Raw genomic sequence first — 19904 nt, 5'->3', positions numbered from 1 at the left:
GTGGAATGAGAAAGTGGGAAGAAACGGGAGTACTCCGAGAAAACTCACGGACACGATATTGTCCACCACAACATTTTTTTTATCTTAGACCTTAGCGTATTCTATGTGTGAATTAATGTGTGAATTAAAAAAGAAACCCAATGAGTTTTCAAAGTCTAAAGATAAACTTTGTTTACCACAACATGGGAACAGCACACTATATGAATTAGCCTTAGGAAATGAAATGAAATCTTTCAGTTTTATGTCCTATATTTATGCTGGCTAGGCTAAAGGAGACGGTGATGATAAGAAATGAATGAAATGGTGAAATGATGAGTAGATGGGAGAACCCTGAGAAAATCCACGCACATGGTGTTTGTCCACCACAAAGCTCCCTCGGTGCGAGCTGCGATCGAACGAAGGACTTTATGCACCAGAGGTGAACGCTCTACCACTGAGCCACCGCGGCCCATGCTATAGCTTCAATTCAAAACATTTCAGTAACTCGTACATACATTTTCTTAAAGAAATTCTTAAATGTAACATTATTTAGAAAGGTTAAAATGTCTAATAGCTGATTAAAATATATTATTGATTAAGTTTTCTATGACGTAGTATGCATTCTATAACTAGAAAGAATGTAGAACCGCTCAGTATTCTAGGAATTTAAGTAGTGAATGATAAAATATAAAGGTATTATGAGATTGTTTAAATAAAATCGATTGTCATAACTATGATATAAAACAATGCAGAGCGTGTCGTGCACGCCTCATATAATAGTATTCTTACTGCCAATAACATATTACATAACGATTTATTTTCATAGTTTATTCTTTAACTTAAACAAAGGAATGCATGGAATGGAATGAAATGAAACTTAAAGAATAGAATAGGAACAGAAGCAACATTGATTAAACAATTTCTTTGAATCATAAATTTTATGAAAATATTTTGTCATTGCGCTAATATATAAAAATAATAATAAAAACAATTTATTATTATTGTTTGTTATATTTATTATAATTTAGTATTAAAACAATTTGTTATAGACATGGACCTATAGCTTAACGTGAGATCTAAACTGCATGAACTGGGAATTGAACCCGGGTGTCCAGCGCAAAGGCTTGTACACTATCCACATAGCCACCAGGGAACCCTTCCTTTCCCTGGACCGTTCACTTGAAATGAGCACTGGAACGATGGCAGGAAAGAATTGCTGGCATGAGAAAAGGGGTGAGAACCTTGAGTAAACTCACGGATAGGATATCGTCCAGCTCCGGTTCAAATGACCTGCTGTCTAATCAAATTCACCTTTTCCACATGGGGCGAAAGCTGTATCATTGAGTATCTTCCATATCAAAACTCAAGGTAAGTCAGTAACTCAGTTTGACGCTGTAAAAAATATAAGTTGGCTTTTAAAAACAATATCAGACAATGGAAAAGAAAATAGTTTGTGGCTTCGGGTAGTTGGGAGGTAACACCCCAATTCTTAGTGTGTTATCAGAGCGTTTAGGAATGCTGAAGACAAATTGTCTCCTGGTTTGCAACCCGCTCGTCTTCTGTCGAGAGGGATGCTGCCGAGTGGGGAGCGGAAATGAGCGAGACTGATGCCGATGGAGAACTAGAGGGGGAGATAAAAAGATCCAGCGCCGCCTAACTCATTTCTTCACCAGCCCTGATCGTTGAATTCTTTGGAGTTGCACAAGTGTAACAACCAGCCTTGGTTTTACTTGTGCCACCTAATATCTCCTTTTCCGTACCTTCTTTTATTGCCTTTTAATGTTTGGAATGGAATTTTTCATTCCTGTGAAGGAGTGATTGCCTTGAAAACTTTAGAGCAGACATTTCTTTTCTTCATTCTTGATTTTCACATTAAAGAAGAAAAATTGTTTTGAGCTGCAATAGCGTAGAGGCTAAACTATTTACCAACTGGATCTACCGGATTCGATTCCCAATGATAGTGGAACTTAGTGTTATCTCCGTTTCGTCGTGTGAAGTAGTTCTGTGGTGGCTTACGAAAGGTTAAAAATAAAAATAATAAAATAGCTTCGTATATAACAAAACAGTAAAATGTACACTGTATGTACAGTCCGCAGCAAAAAAAAAAAAAAAAAAAAAAAACACTGCAACATGAGCATGTAAGTTTATTGTGAAACGACGAAGTCTTGTGCTCCAAAATAAGTGTGCAGGGGAGAATACCGAGGTTTCTGCTGGCGTGATTCATGTTACAAAATGAAACTTCTAAAATTTATCGGGCCCGGGCCTACGTACATTCGGGCTGGAAAAATTCGGCCCGTGCAGGTCTCTAACATGAAATAAGCGCAAGGGTAGGAATGGCAAAAGAAGTCTTTAAGAGGAAGAAAAGACTATTTTGTGGAACCTTCAATAAAGAGTTGAGAAAAAGTCTCATAAAATGCTTCGTGAGGGGTATTTTATTACATGGGTCAGAAACATTTACATTATGCAAAAATGATGAAAAACGATTGAAAGCTTCTAAAATGAGGGTGTGGAGAAGAATGGAGAGAATTAGGTGGGTCGAGTGGAAAATGAATGAGCGGTTGTTAGAAATGGTGGGGGTTGAAAATCAGTTTTATAAATTATAGAGAAGTGGAAGAGAAACTGGTTGGGACATTGGCTAAGAAGGAACTGTATCATGAGGGTCGTTTTAGATGTCATGGTGGCAGGAAGGAGAGGGAGGGGAGAAGAAAGTTACACTTGGACGATATCAAAGCAGGAAAATCGAGCGTTGAAGACGAAATGGTTATCGGAAGACCGTGGAGCATGGAATCTTCTCAGTTGCGGCAAGTGACCAGCTAATAATGGTAGAATGCCTGTTATGATTATTTTTCAGGGACTGTTTTGAAGTGAGCTGAAATAGGTAACCTTCTATATCTCTTCTCTGAACGCTGACACGAGTTATAGTTCGGGACAGGACGTTTGGGCGCCACCATTTGGGCGCGAGGTACATAGTAAAAATCACAATTTACGAAATATAAAGTAAGCTATGCACTGAAAACTAAGCGCGAATCAAGATATATACATTTCCTACACTTCTATCTTTATCTAACCTCATTTATCTATCTATTTTCTATCTTATTTATTCATCTAAATTAAATAGTTTAATGCGTTTGTGGCATTTGTTGCCTAACCTCGTCATGGATTGATTTTTCGCTTGTTCACGATTCTTGTACTTCTGATCTAATGTTGATCTAATTTTTATATTATATAAGAAAGCTAGGAAATGAAGGAATCAGACGAAATGTTAATAATTTTCTTAATGTTAATTAAAACATATTGATTTAATTTTTGTATTTTTTAAAGAAGTTAACAATTACATACTTATGAATATTAAAATTTGCTTTATTTCGTATTACGTTTGCCAAACTCTTCCTTAAGTCCAATAAAGAACTACCAATAAAAGATTTCCACGCACTCAAGTTGAGAGATGTGGCCCCGCGTAGCGTAGTCGCTAACGCTCTCGCCTTCGATGCGAGCGGTCCCGGGTTTGATTCCCGGTAGGGGCACTTGGTCGAAAAAGTGTAACACGCTCTTTCAGGCCGGCCACCCTGAATGAGGTTTTCCTCATTCACACCAGGCAAATGCTGGGGTGGTACCTAATTTATAGGTCTAGGCCACTTCCTTCCTTCCCCAATCCTTTCTTCCTTTGTTTTCCCCGGATAGTGTGCCCCCTCAAACGTGACGGGCTAAATGGCCTTACATGCTGAGAGCCCAGAAATCTAAAAATCCTAATCGAGTTGAGGGAAAGTGTTAATACAGGGTGTCTAAGACATTGAGTTTAGGAACTGTAAGTATTTCTGGTATCACTTTTTTTTATTAACATTCCAATATAAAAATCAAAACTTAACACACTTTTTTTTTTCGTCCCATTGTAAGCATTTAATCTGCACTAAAGAAAGTGGCGAAAGAAAAAAAAAAGAACGATTTCAAAGTAAAAAATAATAGTTAAGTGTACATATATTGGTCATTTAGCCACTAGAAATGTGTTTGACATTCACACTTATTGCATAACTACAGTAGAAGTCCTGCTTTAAGTTTTTTAATGGAATAGGCTCACTATGTACGTAATGCAGTCAATCATATCTAGTCTGGTCTACTTACCTTTGGCTTGAAAAGTTATCAAATAAAAAGCATACTTAACTTTGGTTGAAACTTAAATTTACAAAATGTAATTGTTAATTCAGTTTTTAGAATTTTCAAATTCCAGTATTTCTAGTATGTAAAACAAAATCTAGTATAATTCAAGAACTTCCACTACAGTAGACACCTTGTGATATCTTGATTCGAACTTAGTACTCAGCGCCTAACATAATGACTTTTTAATTTAACTCGCGCCCAAACGTCTGGCGCCCAAACGTCCAGTGTCCAAACGGCGGGGCCCAAACGTCCGCGCCCAAACGGCGGCGCCAAAACGTCACGTACCGTTATAGTTTACCTTGATTAAAGCTGGTTTGACAGTTTATATTTAATCTCACCATCTTGCAAATTCATATTTATTTTAAGTATTAACATACGTCCTAATTAAAAGTAAGGAAGACCATTTGACCATTTTCCAAATGTTAGTTTTTCGAAATAATGGGGGGGGGGGGAATTCCAAATTGATTTCCTCGAAGGTCATTTTGATCGGAATTGTTTTTGATATGATTGCTTATCACATATCACAGTTCTTGAACCTTTTTTTTTTTTTTTTTTGGTCCCGGAAGGGTGATACTAGAAGTCTTTTATTTCTTCCTCAGTGGTAGAGCGTTCACCTCTGGTGCATGGGATCCCTGGTTCGATTCCAGCTTGCACCAAATGAACTTTGTGGTAGCCAAACCGTGTGCATGGGTTTCCTCGGGATCTCCCGTTTCCTCCCACTTTCTTCATTCCACCGTTTAATTTCTTATCATCATTTCCTTTAGCCAAGCTGGCACAACCGTGGGACGGAAAACTCAAATATTTAATTTTATTTTTTATTTTATTTCTTCAGTGAATACGATATGTGCACCATTACACCCGTTGGGAACCCAAAGAGAGAGAGAGAGAGTGCAAAATAATGTGCATGGTGATATGTCCTGGAATTTTCTAATAAAGAAATATATATATAAATATGTTGTTTCGTGATTTTATCACATTCGTGGGATATTTCGAGTATCAGTGTGCCAAGCAATGCGGCAGAACTACTGGTAAAACTAAAGTTCATATATGTTTGTTATTTGTTATAAACCTCGTTTTGGATTTACTGTTATGTTGCTGCCTAGGAACACGGATGGAAACACGTTGTGTGCTTGGACTTCCTCATGTCCTGTTAGTGAGAGTGAGCAAGTGTAAATAATTTAGCTCGCCTTGATAGAGGAAACACGTTTCCCTATTGTGCACTGGACGCTGGTCTAGTAATATGTTATTGTTCTATGTACTTGGCATGCCTGTCTTATGACGTTGATTTAGTTGCTTGTATGTTATGTGGACTGCACGTCAGAGTTTTGTTTATGTTTGAACTACATTAGCGCCTGCAAATTAGATAAGGAACTTCTCTTACTCATCTGCGTACAGTCATTAGTGTTAGAGGGTGTGTGTAGTAGGCCCGATGATTCCCAGCTCTTTCAAGGTAGCGGATCGCCAGACTCCATATAAAGTCCAAGTTACGCCCAAAGAAAGCTTTGAAAATGTAGTGGGTCCACCGCACTAAAATAATTGCTTATCAACGAATAATATCAGATTCGGATTAACACGTGTGGAGGACACGGGGCTCAATAGTAAAGCGGTTACCTCTTGGTGTGTGGGATCTGTGGTTCGATCCCCTGCGAAGTAAGTTTGTGGTAGACAACATCATGTCCGTGTGTTTTCTTGGGGTACTCCCACTTCCTCATTCCAATTCTTCCATCACCATCCATTTGCCTTAGTCATCCTTCCAAGGGCATAATCATAGGACGTTAAACTGAATGATTTCACTTCATTTCGGATTAACAGCCAGAGGAAGCTGAACTTTCATGTGTGATCATTACGAAAACTGTTTTAAATCAGCTCTTTTGGATGTGAGATAATGTAGGGGGGAACGGCTGTATTTTGTGATGGTTGGTATTGCATGATAGGCCTGTGCACGGGACTCAATCCCTGGCCGTAATTCAAAGCTCACGTAATAGAAGACCCCGACCTTCATAACCTTGGCGTTTGATTAGGACGCAAAACAAAATCTCCCGTAACCCAAAACTATGGTATCTGGATATCTGTGATCGTTAGTGACATTGATCTATGAAATTACGGATAGAATTGTGCGTTATGGCGTTGGATTAGGACGCAAAACAAAAACTCCCGTAACCCAAAACTATGGTATCTGGATATCTGTAATCGTTAGTGACATTGATCTATGAAATTACGGATAGGATTGTGCGTTAAGTACTCGTTATTTTTGGTTTTTCTGAGACACTGAGTAATTCAGCGTAGGTCTATTGAACGTACATTAGGCTCTCCTAGTATTGCAGGAAAATGGAGAGAATAAAATGGACAGAGAGAGTAGGAAACTTCAGATGTTTTTAAACGGATAGGAGAGAAGAGGACGCTTCTAGCCACAATCGGTCGTAGAAAGGCCAATTGGATTGGACACATCTTGCGAAGAAATTGTCGTCTTTATACCGCAATAGAAGGAAAACTGGAAGGAAAGCGAGGAATAGGAACAAACCTGATCTATTATTAAAACTAAAAGAATATATTGGAAATTAAGAGAAAGCTGAGAATCGAGAAACGTGGAAGAAACATTTCCAGGCCCAAATCTAAAATTGAAAAAAAAATCCTTATTAGTCCCAGGACCTGCTGAAAGGCAGAATACTTAATAAAAAATAAATAATCCGACCCTCAGTAATGTGGCCCCTAAGTAATCCGGACCCACATCTGGCTTTTGCTGCATAACGTCGCAACAATCTGTTAACGATGTTATTTGTTTGTACTGTAACTTCTGAAAAATATACACAATACTCTTGTGTCTTCCGTTTATTGTTTGTAAAGTGGTTGCGTGATAAAGTATACCTTTGTCGAGCAACTTCATTGCGGCAGCTGAAATTTCGTGATATGTTACATAGTGATAATCAACGTGCAGATTTAAGGACTAAATTTTTCTATTTTTTATGACAATATATGTAACTTTTGAGGGAAAGCAGTGGCTATGATCTTTCTACCAAATGGTTACTTACACGTACCATTGAGTCCGGGAGAAGATACTGAGTACCTCAACGTGTTCGTGGTACCTCAACACGTAAAAGAGAGGAAGTCCCGTATTGCTTGGACAAACCTACCAGGGAAACTATCAATTCCAAATGGCCAAGTCTGGAAAGATAGATACGTCATTGGCTCTGGCAATGTACGATGTATTTGTGCCGTAATTATAGGAGGTCCCGGTCCTGTATTACTTGGACGATCCTACCGAGAGGGAAATTCTAGTTTACTGCCTGGAGGGAGACTGATCGGTGACTGAGGAAAGGTGTCGATCCGAGGTATCTGGGTAAAGGTTTCCTATTCCAGTAGAAAGGAGGAAGCTCTGCTGACATCAAACTGAAATGGTGACTAGATATGGGAGTATTTCAACGTGTACCTTGTATCTCTACACGGAAAGCGGTGCTATTAAATGATATAGGTTTTCAGAGCCGGGAATGAACAAGCCCCCTCGGATATGCCTAGGATTCCCAGCATTGGCCGTTCTCTAGCAGGCAGTGGTCAAACCATGGGGTTCGGTAGTCTATGCGAGCTTATCCCAGGAATCTGGGCAACGGTGAGCATGGGTGAGAGGTGAACTTGCCTTACAGCGCTCGGGCGTGAGGCTTTGACTCGGTAGCAAAGCCGCCTCCACCAGTAGATAACTATGGGCACTCAGGACTTCGATGTACCGCACAGTCGGCGTACCACTCCCTTAGAGAAAAAAAAAAAAAAGGATTACGTAGCAATTGCAAATCAAGGTTGAGAGACACACCTTGACGGTGCACTAATCTTCCACCATTGAGGAACTACGGACTAGATGCATGAATTGGATGCAAGTCCAAAACTTAGGCCAAACGGCCGCAGCTCGTCACAGTGGTGGGTAAAGTGTGGCAGTAGACTTCTTCCATCTAATATACATGTGTGTGTTTACCTAAGTTTCATACATTCTCAATAATCCGGCAACCCTCTTTGCAAGGAATGGCCTGATAAGAGAGAGTCTAATGTATTTCGTTTAATTGGGTGATCGTTAGCTCGTGTCAGTCCACTTTGTGTCATCGTATCAATATTGGAACTGCGTGGACCAAAAACGGTTATACGCAGCAAGATTTTTATAAAATATATTCACTAGCATTCTCTCTCTATCAAAACCAGAAGTTGTAGATGTAGAACCAAGAACTACTACTTTCATATTAGGTTCCCATAGGGCAAAAAGTGGCTAAAAGTAGCAAAATATTTTTTGATACGATTTTATCGTTCCACGAGTAGGTTCCACATTCTTATGTCAGTATTAAAACTGCAAATGTTATTTCCCTTCGTAGCAGTCTTAATTGGGTTTCTTATTTGAGTTGTCTTTTTCAATTTTGTGTTTAAAAAGATAGGAAATGCATGTCTATCCATCAAAACTCGGTCTTAGTTGAGATCTTTAAAAGCGTTTTCCTCTAGATCTCTTGTTTGTTCTGTACCTAATTTTACAGCCACGAGTTTGTGTTATATATGTATTTGTTGATATTTCCATTTGGTTGTGTTTGCTCATTTTTGTGTGTAGACAAATCTTTACCAAGGAATGGCGTGGCAGGTTGACGAAGATGAACGAGTTTTGTCAAAGTATGTGGATTAGTCATGGTTGCTAAGTATTTTTGAAAAGCAATATGCCAAAAAGGGTTATTAATAGTCATAGAGAAAAGGGTTGTTATTTGTAGCATGATGTCAAGGGTGGTTGGATTTGTTTTTTACGCTTCTGTTTTGCTTTCACATTTATCCCTTAGATCGGTAACTGCAACAGACAGGAATATGTCTTCATCTCTTCCATCGTAAGGTGATTTTAAAGTCGAAAACCGCTCGCTAGATGGCACCCCATTTAAGAGAGTACGTACTGCGAGCAGTTTCTTTCCAAATATATTGTTCGAATTAGAACACATATAAAGCCGGATTTTTTGAAAAAATGAAAACGAAATTTTCGCATTTTTGACTTTTAATGACTTTCTTGTTCAGGTACACTCATGTCCAAAATTATTGTCATATGCCTATAAATATGTTGTTGTAGGAATATTATTTGATAAAGAATTCGCCCGGTATTTGTTATAATGTTAGTATGTGTATAATCGGCAAAGACATGTATGTGGTAAATTTCATGTCAAAAGAGCAGTAAATAATAATAATAAAACGAAAATAAAATTTTCTTGTTCATTTAGCAACATTTTGTTTTACTCATTCTAATTTTCGTATTTATAATTCTTTTCCTACGAAAGAGCTCCTCCGTGGCTAAGCGGTTAGCGTACGCGCCTATGGCGTGGGAGACCCGGGTTCGATTCCCGGCGGGAGCTCATGTGGCTCGGATTCCACGTTAATCAGTAGGTCCACGTCTCATATAGCCTCGCTGCTGAACAGGACGTTAAACTCAAAATCAACTCAACTCAACTCTTTTCCTATGAAATTTACCACAAATATACATTTCTCGATTATACACATAGTATCAGTATTAAAAGTACCCTGCAAAATCATTTACAAATTACATTCTTACAAAAAGACAGTTATAAATATGCGACAATCATTTTGAACATGAGTGTACCACTTTTGTTTTCCTGTAGTAGAGTCTACAGTTAATCAGAAAGTTAATTAGGGTTCCCACCGACTGTGAAACCTGAATAAATAAGGGAATTCAGCTTACTCATAAAGAGTTGTGGAAAAATTAGGGAATTTCATGAAAAGCTAAAAAAAAAAAAAAAAAAAAAAAAAAAAAAAAAAAAAAAAAAAACTGGAAAAGTCAGGGAATTTTTAAGTGCGGATTTTTACTTTTCAGAGCCCATTTCCCTTACCCGACTATTTGGTAGGGGATATTTTATAAAATAATTGATTTATTTTACAAAATTTCTGCATCTTTTACACACTGTATACATCTGCAGTCATCGGCAAAAGTTATTTCCCTGTGGTGAAATTAGTTCCGTAAATAAATTCAGAATGGAAAGACAATTTGAGTACAGTTTGAGTAAATTAAAATGAATATAATTTTCTGGACGTTCCAGCCATGCCACTGTTATTTCCAAATTAATATTACCAAACCGAAAGAACTTTTGTCGCTGACTGTACATGCATAGTAGACGAAGAATTCTTTGGTCAGGAAAACTATAGTTGCTTTTTTTAATTATATATATACCTGAAAGATTTTAACTCGTGACCTGAAAAAACTTGGAAAAGTCAGGGAATTCGAGCTCGCCAAATAGGGGGGCACCCTGCGCGTTGACAACATCCAGTACTTGTGAGTCATGTTTTCAGTTATATTCAGTCCAGAGGTTAGTTGTCAAACTGGCATTGTAGTTGTGACATGCAAGTGCAAGTTATGCAACCCACATATTTCGAGTGTCGCTTTGGTTGCCTAAAGATTTTATCACGTATCTGGAAGTTACGCATGTTGATATACATGTATTTTAGTGATCGCCTAAATTCAATTGGCAAACTAAGAAACAAATACAAGACAATTTTTGTTTTGTTATAAAACCTTGGTTACATTTTGTTCTCCGTTCTAAAACCATTTTATGCTAAGATTCAGAGTGTTCCGTTTACAAAATTAAAACCGTAAACAGTTGTTCTGAATATGATGTTAGTTTAACACCGTTATTTATAGAGCTCCTTCTTTCTTTTACTGTTACATCGTGGCAAGACAGGGGCGCCCATGTTGTGGTTTCCAAGGGGGGGCAAGTATAAGCGACATTTCAATTATAGTTTCAAATCTTGATGTAACTATTCTAAATTTTTGGGGGGGGGGTTTCGATGTTTCGAAGTACAATTTCCTCTAGGGGAGCGAGTGTCCCACCTTGCCCCCCTCCTGATGGGCGCCTTGTGCCAAGATTGTTGAAATAAGAGACCCACGCACAGCGTTTCAAACGTTCTTGCTCTCGAATTTTAGCAAGCTTAATAAACGTTATAGTTAAATTGAAATTTGTTTATTCATAAATTTTTAAACAATAATTTTGTTCCTCGAAATTCAGTTTGAAAATAGTTATTGCTAATAGTGATATAAATAATTAGTTGGATCTAGAAATTCCATTGCATCCACTGATTTACATTTTTTCTTCCTTATCAGATTACGATTTTCTTGGATTCTTAAATTTTTATTATTGTTATTGTTATTGTTATTATTATTATTATTATTATTATTATTATTATTATTATTATTATTATTATTATTATTATTTAGGATTTTCTCTTCAGAATGTAGTAATAAAATGTTATTTCGTGTTGGGAAAAGAAATGTTAAACATACTGTTTACTCTCCACTAAAACGTAAATATTAAAAAATAAATCGTAGGAAAAAAAGCCGCGGAAAAAGCTTCATTCCATTACATAATGAATTGTCTCGTATCCAGCCTCCGCTAATGGTGCAAATTACTGTTGTATTTGTAAATTACAGTAACTTACTGTATTGTTTTCTTTTTTGCAGGTGAGTGCTGAAGTTCCTAGATATTTCTGTTGAGAATGACAAAAGCGTAAGTATTCATAGAATCTTCTTTATCTATTATAGCTGCTTTTCCATGAGATATGTTGAAGTCGTGTTTGTAGATACACTTGATATTTCCAGAGTTTTGGGAATGTAAGTTTTTAATTTTATTAACTTTCATCTGTAGTTTTCAGTGTATTTTTTTCCTTTATTTTTTCCTTTTTTTTTTTTTTTTTTTTTTTTACCATATGTGTTTCTTCCAGCCCAAATGAAAACTTTTAACAAGCCAAAACTTTTAAGACTATATTCAAAAAACGTTTTTGCATTATTCTTACAGCACGTTTCATGTCGTTTTTAAGTTCTGACTTTACACTTCAGTCAGTTTTGGGAAAGAGATTATTATCGATTGGGAGCTAGATCACACAAATAAGATGAATATGAGAGAATATCAAGCACAGATCTTTTAAAATACAGTATGTTTCGTTCAGCGAGTACGTATGTGACTTTACATTATCATGTTACAATAGTGGTCAATTGAATTTTCTTTTTTTTGAAAAAAGATGTTTAAGGAGAAATATTTTCACGTTGGAGCAATAATCGGCCATGACTTTTCCTTAAAACAGCCGTGTGCAACAGCCGGCCCGCGGGCCATATGCGGCCCGCCCAACCCTGTCTTCCAGCCCTCTGGTCAGTTATTGAAAACAATAATTATTATAATTTTTCTTTTTTACAAAACCTGTTAAGAATGAACTGGAAATTTCCCATCGATCACAGAATGCGAAACGTGGTAGCGCCCTGAAGACAAGCACTTGGCAAGCGCAGGTACTTGGGGAAAATTTTCCTCGGTATAAGAATTGCTAGATGTACCGACAAAGTGCTAAATACATTATTCTGCTCCTCTTTAGTGAGCAGATATTTTGGTTACCAGTATAACAGTTGTTTTGTGTTATTGTGATGTAAATTACGATGGAACATGTTCCATCATTTAATACTATAATATTCAATTGTCGTAAAAATGATATACCTACAGTGAGGCCCGCGACGCCATTTAGTGCTCTGTGATTGACCCGCCCACTGTTCAAAGTTGCACACCTCTGCCTTAAAACGTACTTTGTTCAGCGAGCAGCATGTGGTAGGGATGGCCACAAAGTTCCGGTTCAACGAGGAACCGGTTCTCGGATATCCGGTTTTCAGAACCGGTTCCAGACCTGGATCCGAAAACCCGGTTCCAGAACCGGATCCTAGGAACCGGTTCCAGATCTGGATTTGAAAACCCGGTTCCAGAACCGGATCTTAGGAACCGGTTCCAGATCTGGATTTGAAAACCCGGTTCCAGAACCGGATCTTAGAACCGGTTCTAGACCTGGATTTGAAAGACCCCAAAGACCCGTAAAGGAGGCACAAAGTTCACCTTCAAAACACTGCAAAAGGACCATGCGCTTGTGCCCTCTCCGCCCAGACCCGCTTGTGCCCCCAGAAAAAAATTTGGTCCACCAGTGGGTGTTTAGCCAAATGAGTTGGCCAGTTTGCCTGTTTAGCCAATGAGTTTGCCAGTTACCCAGTTTATTTAGCCAAATGAGACAAGCGGCCGCCGCCTGGGCGCCTGCCTGTCGCTTTCACCAATTCATCTAGCATACTGTTCACAGCCTGCCAGCAGCGTGGGTTTACCGTAGGGATGGTCACAAAGTTTCGGTTCCAGCGGAACCGGTTTTTGGAGATTGGTTTTCAGAACCGGTTCCAGACCTGGGTCCGAAAAACCGGTTCCAGATCTGAATCCGAAAAACCGGTTCCGGATCTTCTAGAACCGGATCCGTTCAGACCCGAAAACCGGTTCTGGCCATCTCTAGTATGTGGTCGTGAATTGTCATGTTTCAACAATGACTGGTTTATTAAGTTTTCCATGTATTTGTTCGATAAGCATTTATCGCCGTGAAGCAGATGAAAGGTTAGCCTAATATTCTGCATCAGCTGCAATTCCCTTTGGTAGGCAATATACGAAGTTCATTACAGCCTGAAAATACCATATCCATAATCGTACCATCAGATAAAACAGAGCGTACACAGAAAAAAAAGATGTGTTAACACGAGATGACTACCACTATAGCGTGTTACTTGTCAACCCAAGGACATCGTTTTCCGACCATATCATAAATAACTAGTAACTGGGAGTGAGAATTTCTATTGTTTTTTTGTTCTTTGCTATCATTTGGTTGAAAGCTTTAGGCAGAGTGGCATTTATACAAAGTAACGAATAACACGCTCACGAAAATAGTTTTGTAAGCGTATGAATTGTTGGACAATTACAAGAATAGCGGTGCTGCCATCTGTTGTTATATGCCAGGAACTTGTACAATAACGCCAAGTAACGAACAACAATAGGTAACGAACAACGTATTATTGAACGTAAGAACAGCAGATGGCAGCACTGCTACTCGTGTAAATGTCAAACAATTCAGGCTTACAAAACTTTTCCCGTTTCCGATTACAGAACACACAGTACGTTATTTGTTACTTGATACAAATGCCAAATATACTGTGTGAAGTTTTGCTGATAGCAAACAATAAAAACCAATATAAATTCTCATTGCCAGTTACTAGTTACATATGCTCGGAAAACGATGCTCTTGATGTTGAAATAATACAAAGTAATACGCTATAGCTAGAGGTACACTTATTTTGTGTTCTAACATCACATTTGTTCGCTCTGTACTGCTAGTAGAACAGAAAACCCGGGTCTTTCGCATTGAAGACTTATATATATTTATAAAATGGAGATTACAGAGATATTCATTCCTGTAGCAACAAGCCTCTGAATTTATAACTAATAGAATTAGAGTCCATGTTTTTGTGCTTACATAACGTCCCTCTTCACAAAAATGTTTCGTTAAATCTTTTCTTTAACACTTTTCTCACGAACCTACAAAATACATGTGTTCCTTTCTCATCCAAGAATGAAAGTAAAGCGTTCATTTAGTGTAGGCTTGGGCAGTACATGTCTTGTGTGAAACTTCTTCAAAGCGTATGCATGGCTTTATAATTTGTTTAAAGAGCGAAAGAGAACATTAACACTTAATTGTCTTTGTATTTGATAAGTTTGATGGATTACAGCCACGTGATTAACTGTGCACCGCGATGATTGATTGCTTGGAAATATCGTGTGATGAAAAATATTTGTAGTGTTTTTTTCTTATCTTTTTTTTTTTCCACATCATTGAAACAACACGAATATATTTTGGACTCTAGATACTCTAGTAAAAATCGCTACAATAAGCAAATAAGCATGATTATAGCCCAATTGCTGACTTATCGCTGGCACAGTTAGGCACTTTACCTAAGAATACCGTAACAAGGCATTACATAGATTAAGACAGGAACTAGGAATTATTTATTCCTTTTCACCAATTGTTAAATAAAATGTATTAACGGTGTAACACAATTATAAGATGCTGTGATTTCAAAGTATGAGATTTCAAGTCCTTTTGGTTGAGTTTTAAAGTTGGTGCGATTAAAATATCTGTAAGGCGAATGCAAAAAGGAAGGGGGAATAAAAACTTACATTACAGTAAAGCCCCGATTATCCGCGGAATTGGGTGGCAATGGCACAGCGAAAACCCGAAGAAAGATCAAAAATGAGGTACAATCACGAAGAAATATAGTATTTCAGCGTAAAAACTGTTTTATTGTTTGTATTGCTCGGGTCGTCAAGGTCAGTGATCAGAAAATGTGAAAACCATGACCAAAACAAAACAGCAAGAACCTGCCACTCATCCACAAATTCCGCAAAGGCCTATCGGATTACGTTGCACAATAACAAATCTGTCAGTGATTTTCGACCTTCGCACTGTAGGGCCTGTTATATTTTTCCGGTTGTTAGCTTGGATTTTTTTTTAATGGTTTGTAATGACTGATGTCTTAACTACTGATATCAACAAGTCGTCACACCTTCTAGTGGCTGCATCCCCTAAACCCTTTGAACTTTGCATCTAAAACTTTCCTGACATATTGAGCACACTTAGTACTATTCTATCACTTGTGTCTCTGGGAGCAACTCGATTCACCCAAACGTAAGATTTACTCATCAGGTAAGTGAAGGAAGAAAAATTGAGGCCTTAAAAGTAAATCGTAGACAAATTCAACTGCGTTCAGAAGATGCTTAGACTACAGTGTCCCTTATATTTTCTGAACATCCGAAGTTTAATGATAATTAATCGTCTACAATGCACTGGGCAGAATGGGGCACGGTGGGTAGCAGTAGGTCATGTCCTCTTTACACACGACCCATTGAGTCACAAATCTTGACCCACTCCATCTCTGGCTGTAGCTATACTGTGGTATTCGGGAAGTTGGGGCTATGTTCCCTAAGGGGGAGGTGCGTGTGATGGAAGTCCTCTACTCGCTGGGAGGCTATAACAAAAGGAGCTAGCAATAAAGGATCATCTACAGTTGATTTCTTTTGAAACCCCTTGTAAACACCATGTAGATGCATTATTGATGCATTGGGAATACGGACCGGCCATAAATGTAAATCTCTTCTTTCAAGGTCACCTCCCAGTAGGTGCTCATGAAGAGTGTGGCAGACACTCTCAATCGGTATCCTTCCTGTAAAATTGAACGTATGTTGTACACTGCTTCTTAAGCTGGGTTGTCACTTTACAAGGATCTTGTAGCTGTCATAAAAAAAAAAGTCTTACATATCTACAATATTTCTTCATGTGAACATAGTCTTGAAAGGGACATACAACATTTTCTCATCTTGCAAGGAGTCAAACCATGTGCAACTTTCTGGGCCGTCTTGCTTGCTACCTGCTATCACCCTCCCGCTGACATTAAAAAAAAAAAAAAAAAAAAAAAAAATCGCCGCTTCTGGAAAAACGTTCCTTTTGGACGGGGAGGAGAAGTGCGCCAAAATACACGTTTTTAATGAGTTGATTCACTATTTGTCCACTAGAGTGCAGTGCTGCATGGGTGGAGATATTTTTCTTGCTTTCAGAAAGTTGTAATGTGTAAACAGTAAATAGAAAGATCGGGTTACAAGATTTTTTAATGACTGCTACAAGATTCTTGTAAAGTGGCAACCGAGCTTTAAAGTTGTGTGAAGTGTCCTTTCCTTAGCGTGTAGCGATAAAAATTTTCACCGATATCAGTTTTCTCAAGAGCCACCACTGAATGCAAATAAACCATCCAGCCTAGTTACGATAATAGTATACGTTTGAAGAGAGAGAGAGAGGAACAAACCCGTAGGAACAGAGGAAGCGATTAAACCTAACAGCATAAGGGCATCGTCTATATGCAGAAGACAAAAGGACATTTAAAAATACATATTATCTTGAAGCCACACCGGCAGTTCCATTATTTCACGGAGCCTCGGGACGAAACAAGGGACAATGGGGATCTTTGTCTATATCATTCATCTCTTTGGTTGTCAACTTCCTCGAACAAACAAATGAACGAGAAAAAACACACTTCCGGGAGGGAACAAACAATCTACCTCTTCCGACAGATATGGTATTCTATTCCCTCGTATGAAGAAGAGGCAGAGAATATTTCGAAATAGCAACGTATAACCGCTACCATATCTTCGCAGCTACTGTATAAATGTAATGAACCGAAACTAAGCATTTCAAGAACATAGTGACTAGAACTGTTGGTGAAAATATAGAGCACTCTTCGTGGCTTCGCTTGCGTCTACTGCACGTGTAAATTTATTCCCCATATGGACTTTTGTCCTTGTGACGAGAAGAAAGATGGATATGCTTGTGTTTTTGTTCAAGGCATATCGGATTCATTGAACGTATTGTAAAGCATATTTCTATCACCCTTTACTCTTCAACATCATTCTCTGTTTATTTGTTTGAGTGAAGTGTTGCAAGGATTTTTGCTTACGCATTTCTGTTCACACGGTTTTTCATTAAAATTTGCGTCCATGCGATTCACGTGTAAGCTTTCATCAGTTTTGATCCACATTGCATGTGTGTGGTCCCGGGTTTGTTTCTCGGAGGAAGTACGAAATTTGTATAAAAACTCTTCGGTCCTTCAGTGGCTGATGACTAGCACATTTCATTTCATGTGCACCAGAGTTCATATTCCACGTAGACCGTGTCTTATGTACACTATGATGATGAAAAGGGACAGTCACTTTAACTTCCAATTTCCATAACATTCATTTAATAGACTGTGGAAATACACAATGCTGTAATATAATATAATTTACATGTATTAGTAGATTACAATAAGATACAATCAAAGAGAGAGTGAGAGAGAGAGAGAGAGATAACAAGAAAAAGGAGACAAAAATACCCAGCGGAAATTGAATATTCAAGTTTCCTATATTGTATTTGATTATAGCTATTTAGACGGAAATACAGATTTCTTACATTTTATATTTTACTTAATAAAGGAAGTTAGGCACTCCAAAACAGTGTAAATAATAATAATAATAATAATACAGTAGAGCGTCGATTATCCGAACGTCGGTCAACCGAACGACCGCTTAACCGAACTGTGTACTCGCTCGCACCTGTTACTCTCCCACCCTACCGTCCATCATCCCCCTCACTCCCAAACCATGTTTCCCATAGTAGTCGCCGCACTGAGCCACCGCTGGCGGAACATTGCTTCTAATGAGGCCTTCATAAGGCGCTGCTGACCGGCCAAGCCGCCAGTCGCTGTGTTTCAACAATCAGCACACTTCTGTCGGTTTGGCACTGGCTGTAGAAGTAGCGGCAGTATCAAAGCTGTTCACAGCAACAGCTGCGCCAGCTTAGAGTTAGAGTTGAGGCGTGCCGCTCCGCGCATGGGAAATAAACATGTACAGTTCGATTATCCGAACAAACCAGTTTTCCGAACACCCATGTCCCCCAATTACTTAGGATAATCGACGCTCTACTGTAATAATAATAATAAATAGTAACGGAAAGAATGGAGACAAGAAAACTTCGGGAGCTGCTTCGTGACTAAGCGGTTAGGATTTAAATTTCTGGGCTTGCGGCATCTATGGCCATGTTAGCCCGTCACGTTTGAAGGATAATATCCTCGGCGAGCACACTATCCGGGGAAAGGGAAGGAAGGAAGCTGCGTGGAACTTACATGTTAGGTACCATCCCAGCATTTACCTGGTGTGAATGAGGAAAACCCCATTCAGGATGACTGACCTGAAAAAACTTTTTACACTGTTTCGACCGAGTGCCCCCACCGGGAATCGAACCTGCCTAAGCGGTTAGCGTACGCGCCTTTGGCGTGGGAGACCCGGGCTCGTTTCCCGGCGTGATCTCATATGGTTCGGATTCCACGTTAATGAGTAGGTCCCGTTTCATATAACCTCGCTGCTGAAAGGGACGTTAAACTCAAAAATCGACTCAGCTCAAGAAAACTTCGGAAATACAAAAGGAACGAAACAGTAATACACACTCAATTCAGCTAAACTGCAGAAATGTATTAGGTGGTCGGCATTGCCAGCTGCTTATGCATCTTCTTTTTCTTCTTGTTCTAAGTCTTTCTCCCAGTTAGCTGACGTCGGTTTTTCGGATCAGCGTCCTCCACCTATGTCTTGTGTCATATCCACTGTGACACCACAACACAATCTCCCCACTTCTTCTTTGGCCAGGCTCAGGCTCGTTTCGCTCTCATTTCTATAGCATCTACTCAGTGAGTTATGTATTCCAAAGATCATCTTACAAACCCAAACCAGCTCAGTCTACTTTCTTGCAGTTTTTCTATTACTACTCACATCTTTACTTTTTTCCGGATCTGTTCATTCTTAATTTTGTCTTTTCGCGTCACTCCACACATCTACCGCAGCATTTTCATCTTCACAACAAGCAACTTCTGATCCTCCTCCTTCATTGTCCAATATTCCGCCTCATATAATAAGGCAGATCGCATTACTGTTTTGTGAACTTGGTGTATTACTACCCTACAGTCACACAATACTCCTGCCGCATCTCTCCATTTGGTCCAATCGCTGTCAATTCTGCTGTTTACATCTTCTATTCCTGTATTTCCTGCAGAATTGATCCCAATTGTTGGAATTTCTGCGTCATTACTAGGGATGGCCACAAAGTTACGGTTCCGCGAGGAACCGGTTCTTGGAGATCTGGTTTTCAGAACCGGTTCCGGACCTGGATCCGAAAACCCGGTTCCAGAACCTGATCTTAGGAACCGGTTCCAGACCTGGATCCGAAAACCCGGTTCCAGAACCGGATCTTAAGAACCGGTTCCAGAACCGGATCTTAAGAACTGGTTCCAGACCTGGATCCGAAAGCCCCGTAAGGAGGCAGAAATTTCACCTTCAAAACACTGCAAAGAG

At 38.9% G+C, this 19904-nt stretch overlaps 1 protein-coding gene across 3 annotated transcripts in view; it reads left to right on the top strand.

Annotated features, from left to right (window-relative positions):
- hpo (serine/threonine-protein kinase hippo) overlaps positions 1-19904 on the top strand; it is a 329614-nt gene that overhangs the window by 141231 nt on the left and 168479 nt on the right. Inside the window, exon 1 of one of the 3 annotated variants that reach the window (XM_081755381.1) lies at positions 11622-11648. The exons of the other annotated variants lie outside the window; for them this stretch is intronic. Coding sequence (XP_081611507.1) covers positions 11638-11648 — 11 coding nt within the window. The 5' untranslated portion in view covers positions 11622-11637. Of the gene's footprint in view, positions 1-11621; positions 11649-19904 lie in introns of those variants that run through there. 3 annotated transcript variants of the gene reach the window in all.

This window comes from Thermobia domestica, chromosome 4 (genome assembly GCF_964235325.1).
Source record: "Thermobia domestica chromosome 4, izTheDome1.hap1.1, whole genome shotgun sequence".
Lineage (NCBI taxonomy): Eukaryota > Metazoa > Arthropoda > Insecta > Zygentoma > Lepismatidae > Thermobia > Thermobia domestica.
Note: the sequence above shows the minus strand (reverse complement) of the source record. Positions and strands in the feature narration are given on the sequence as shown.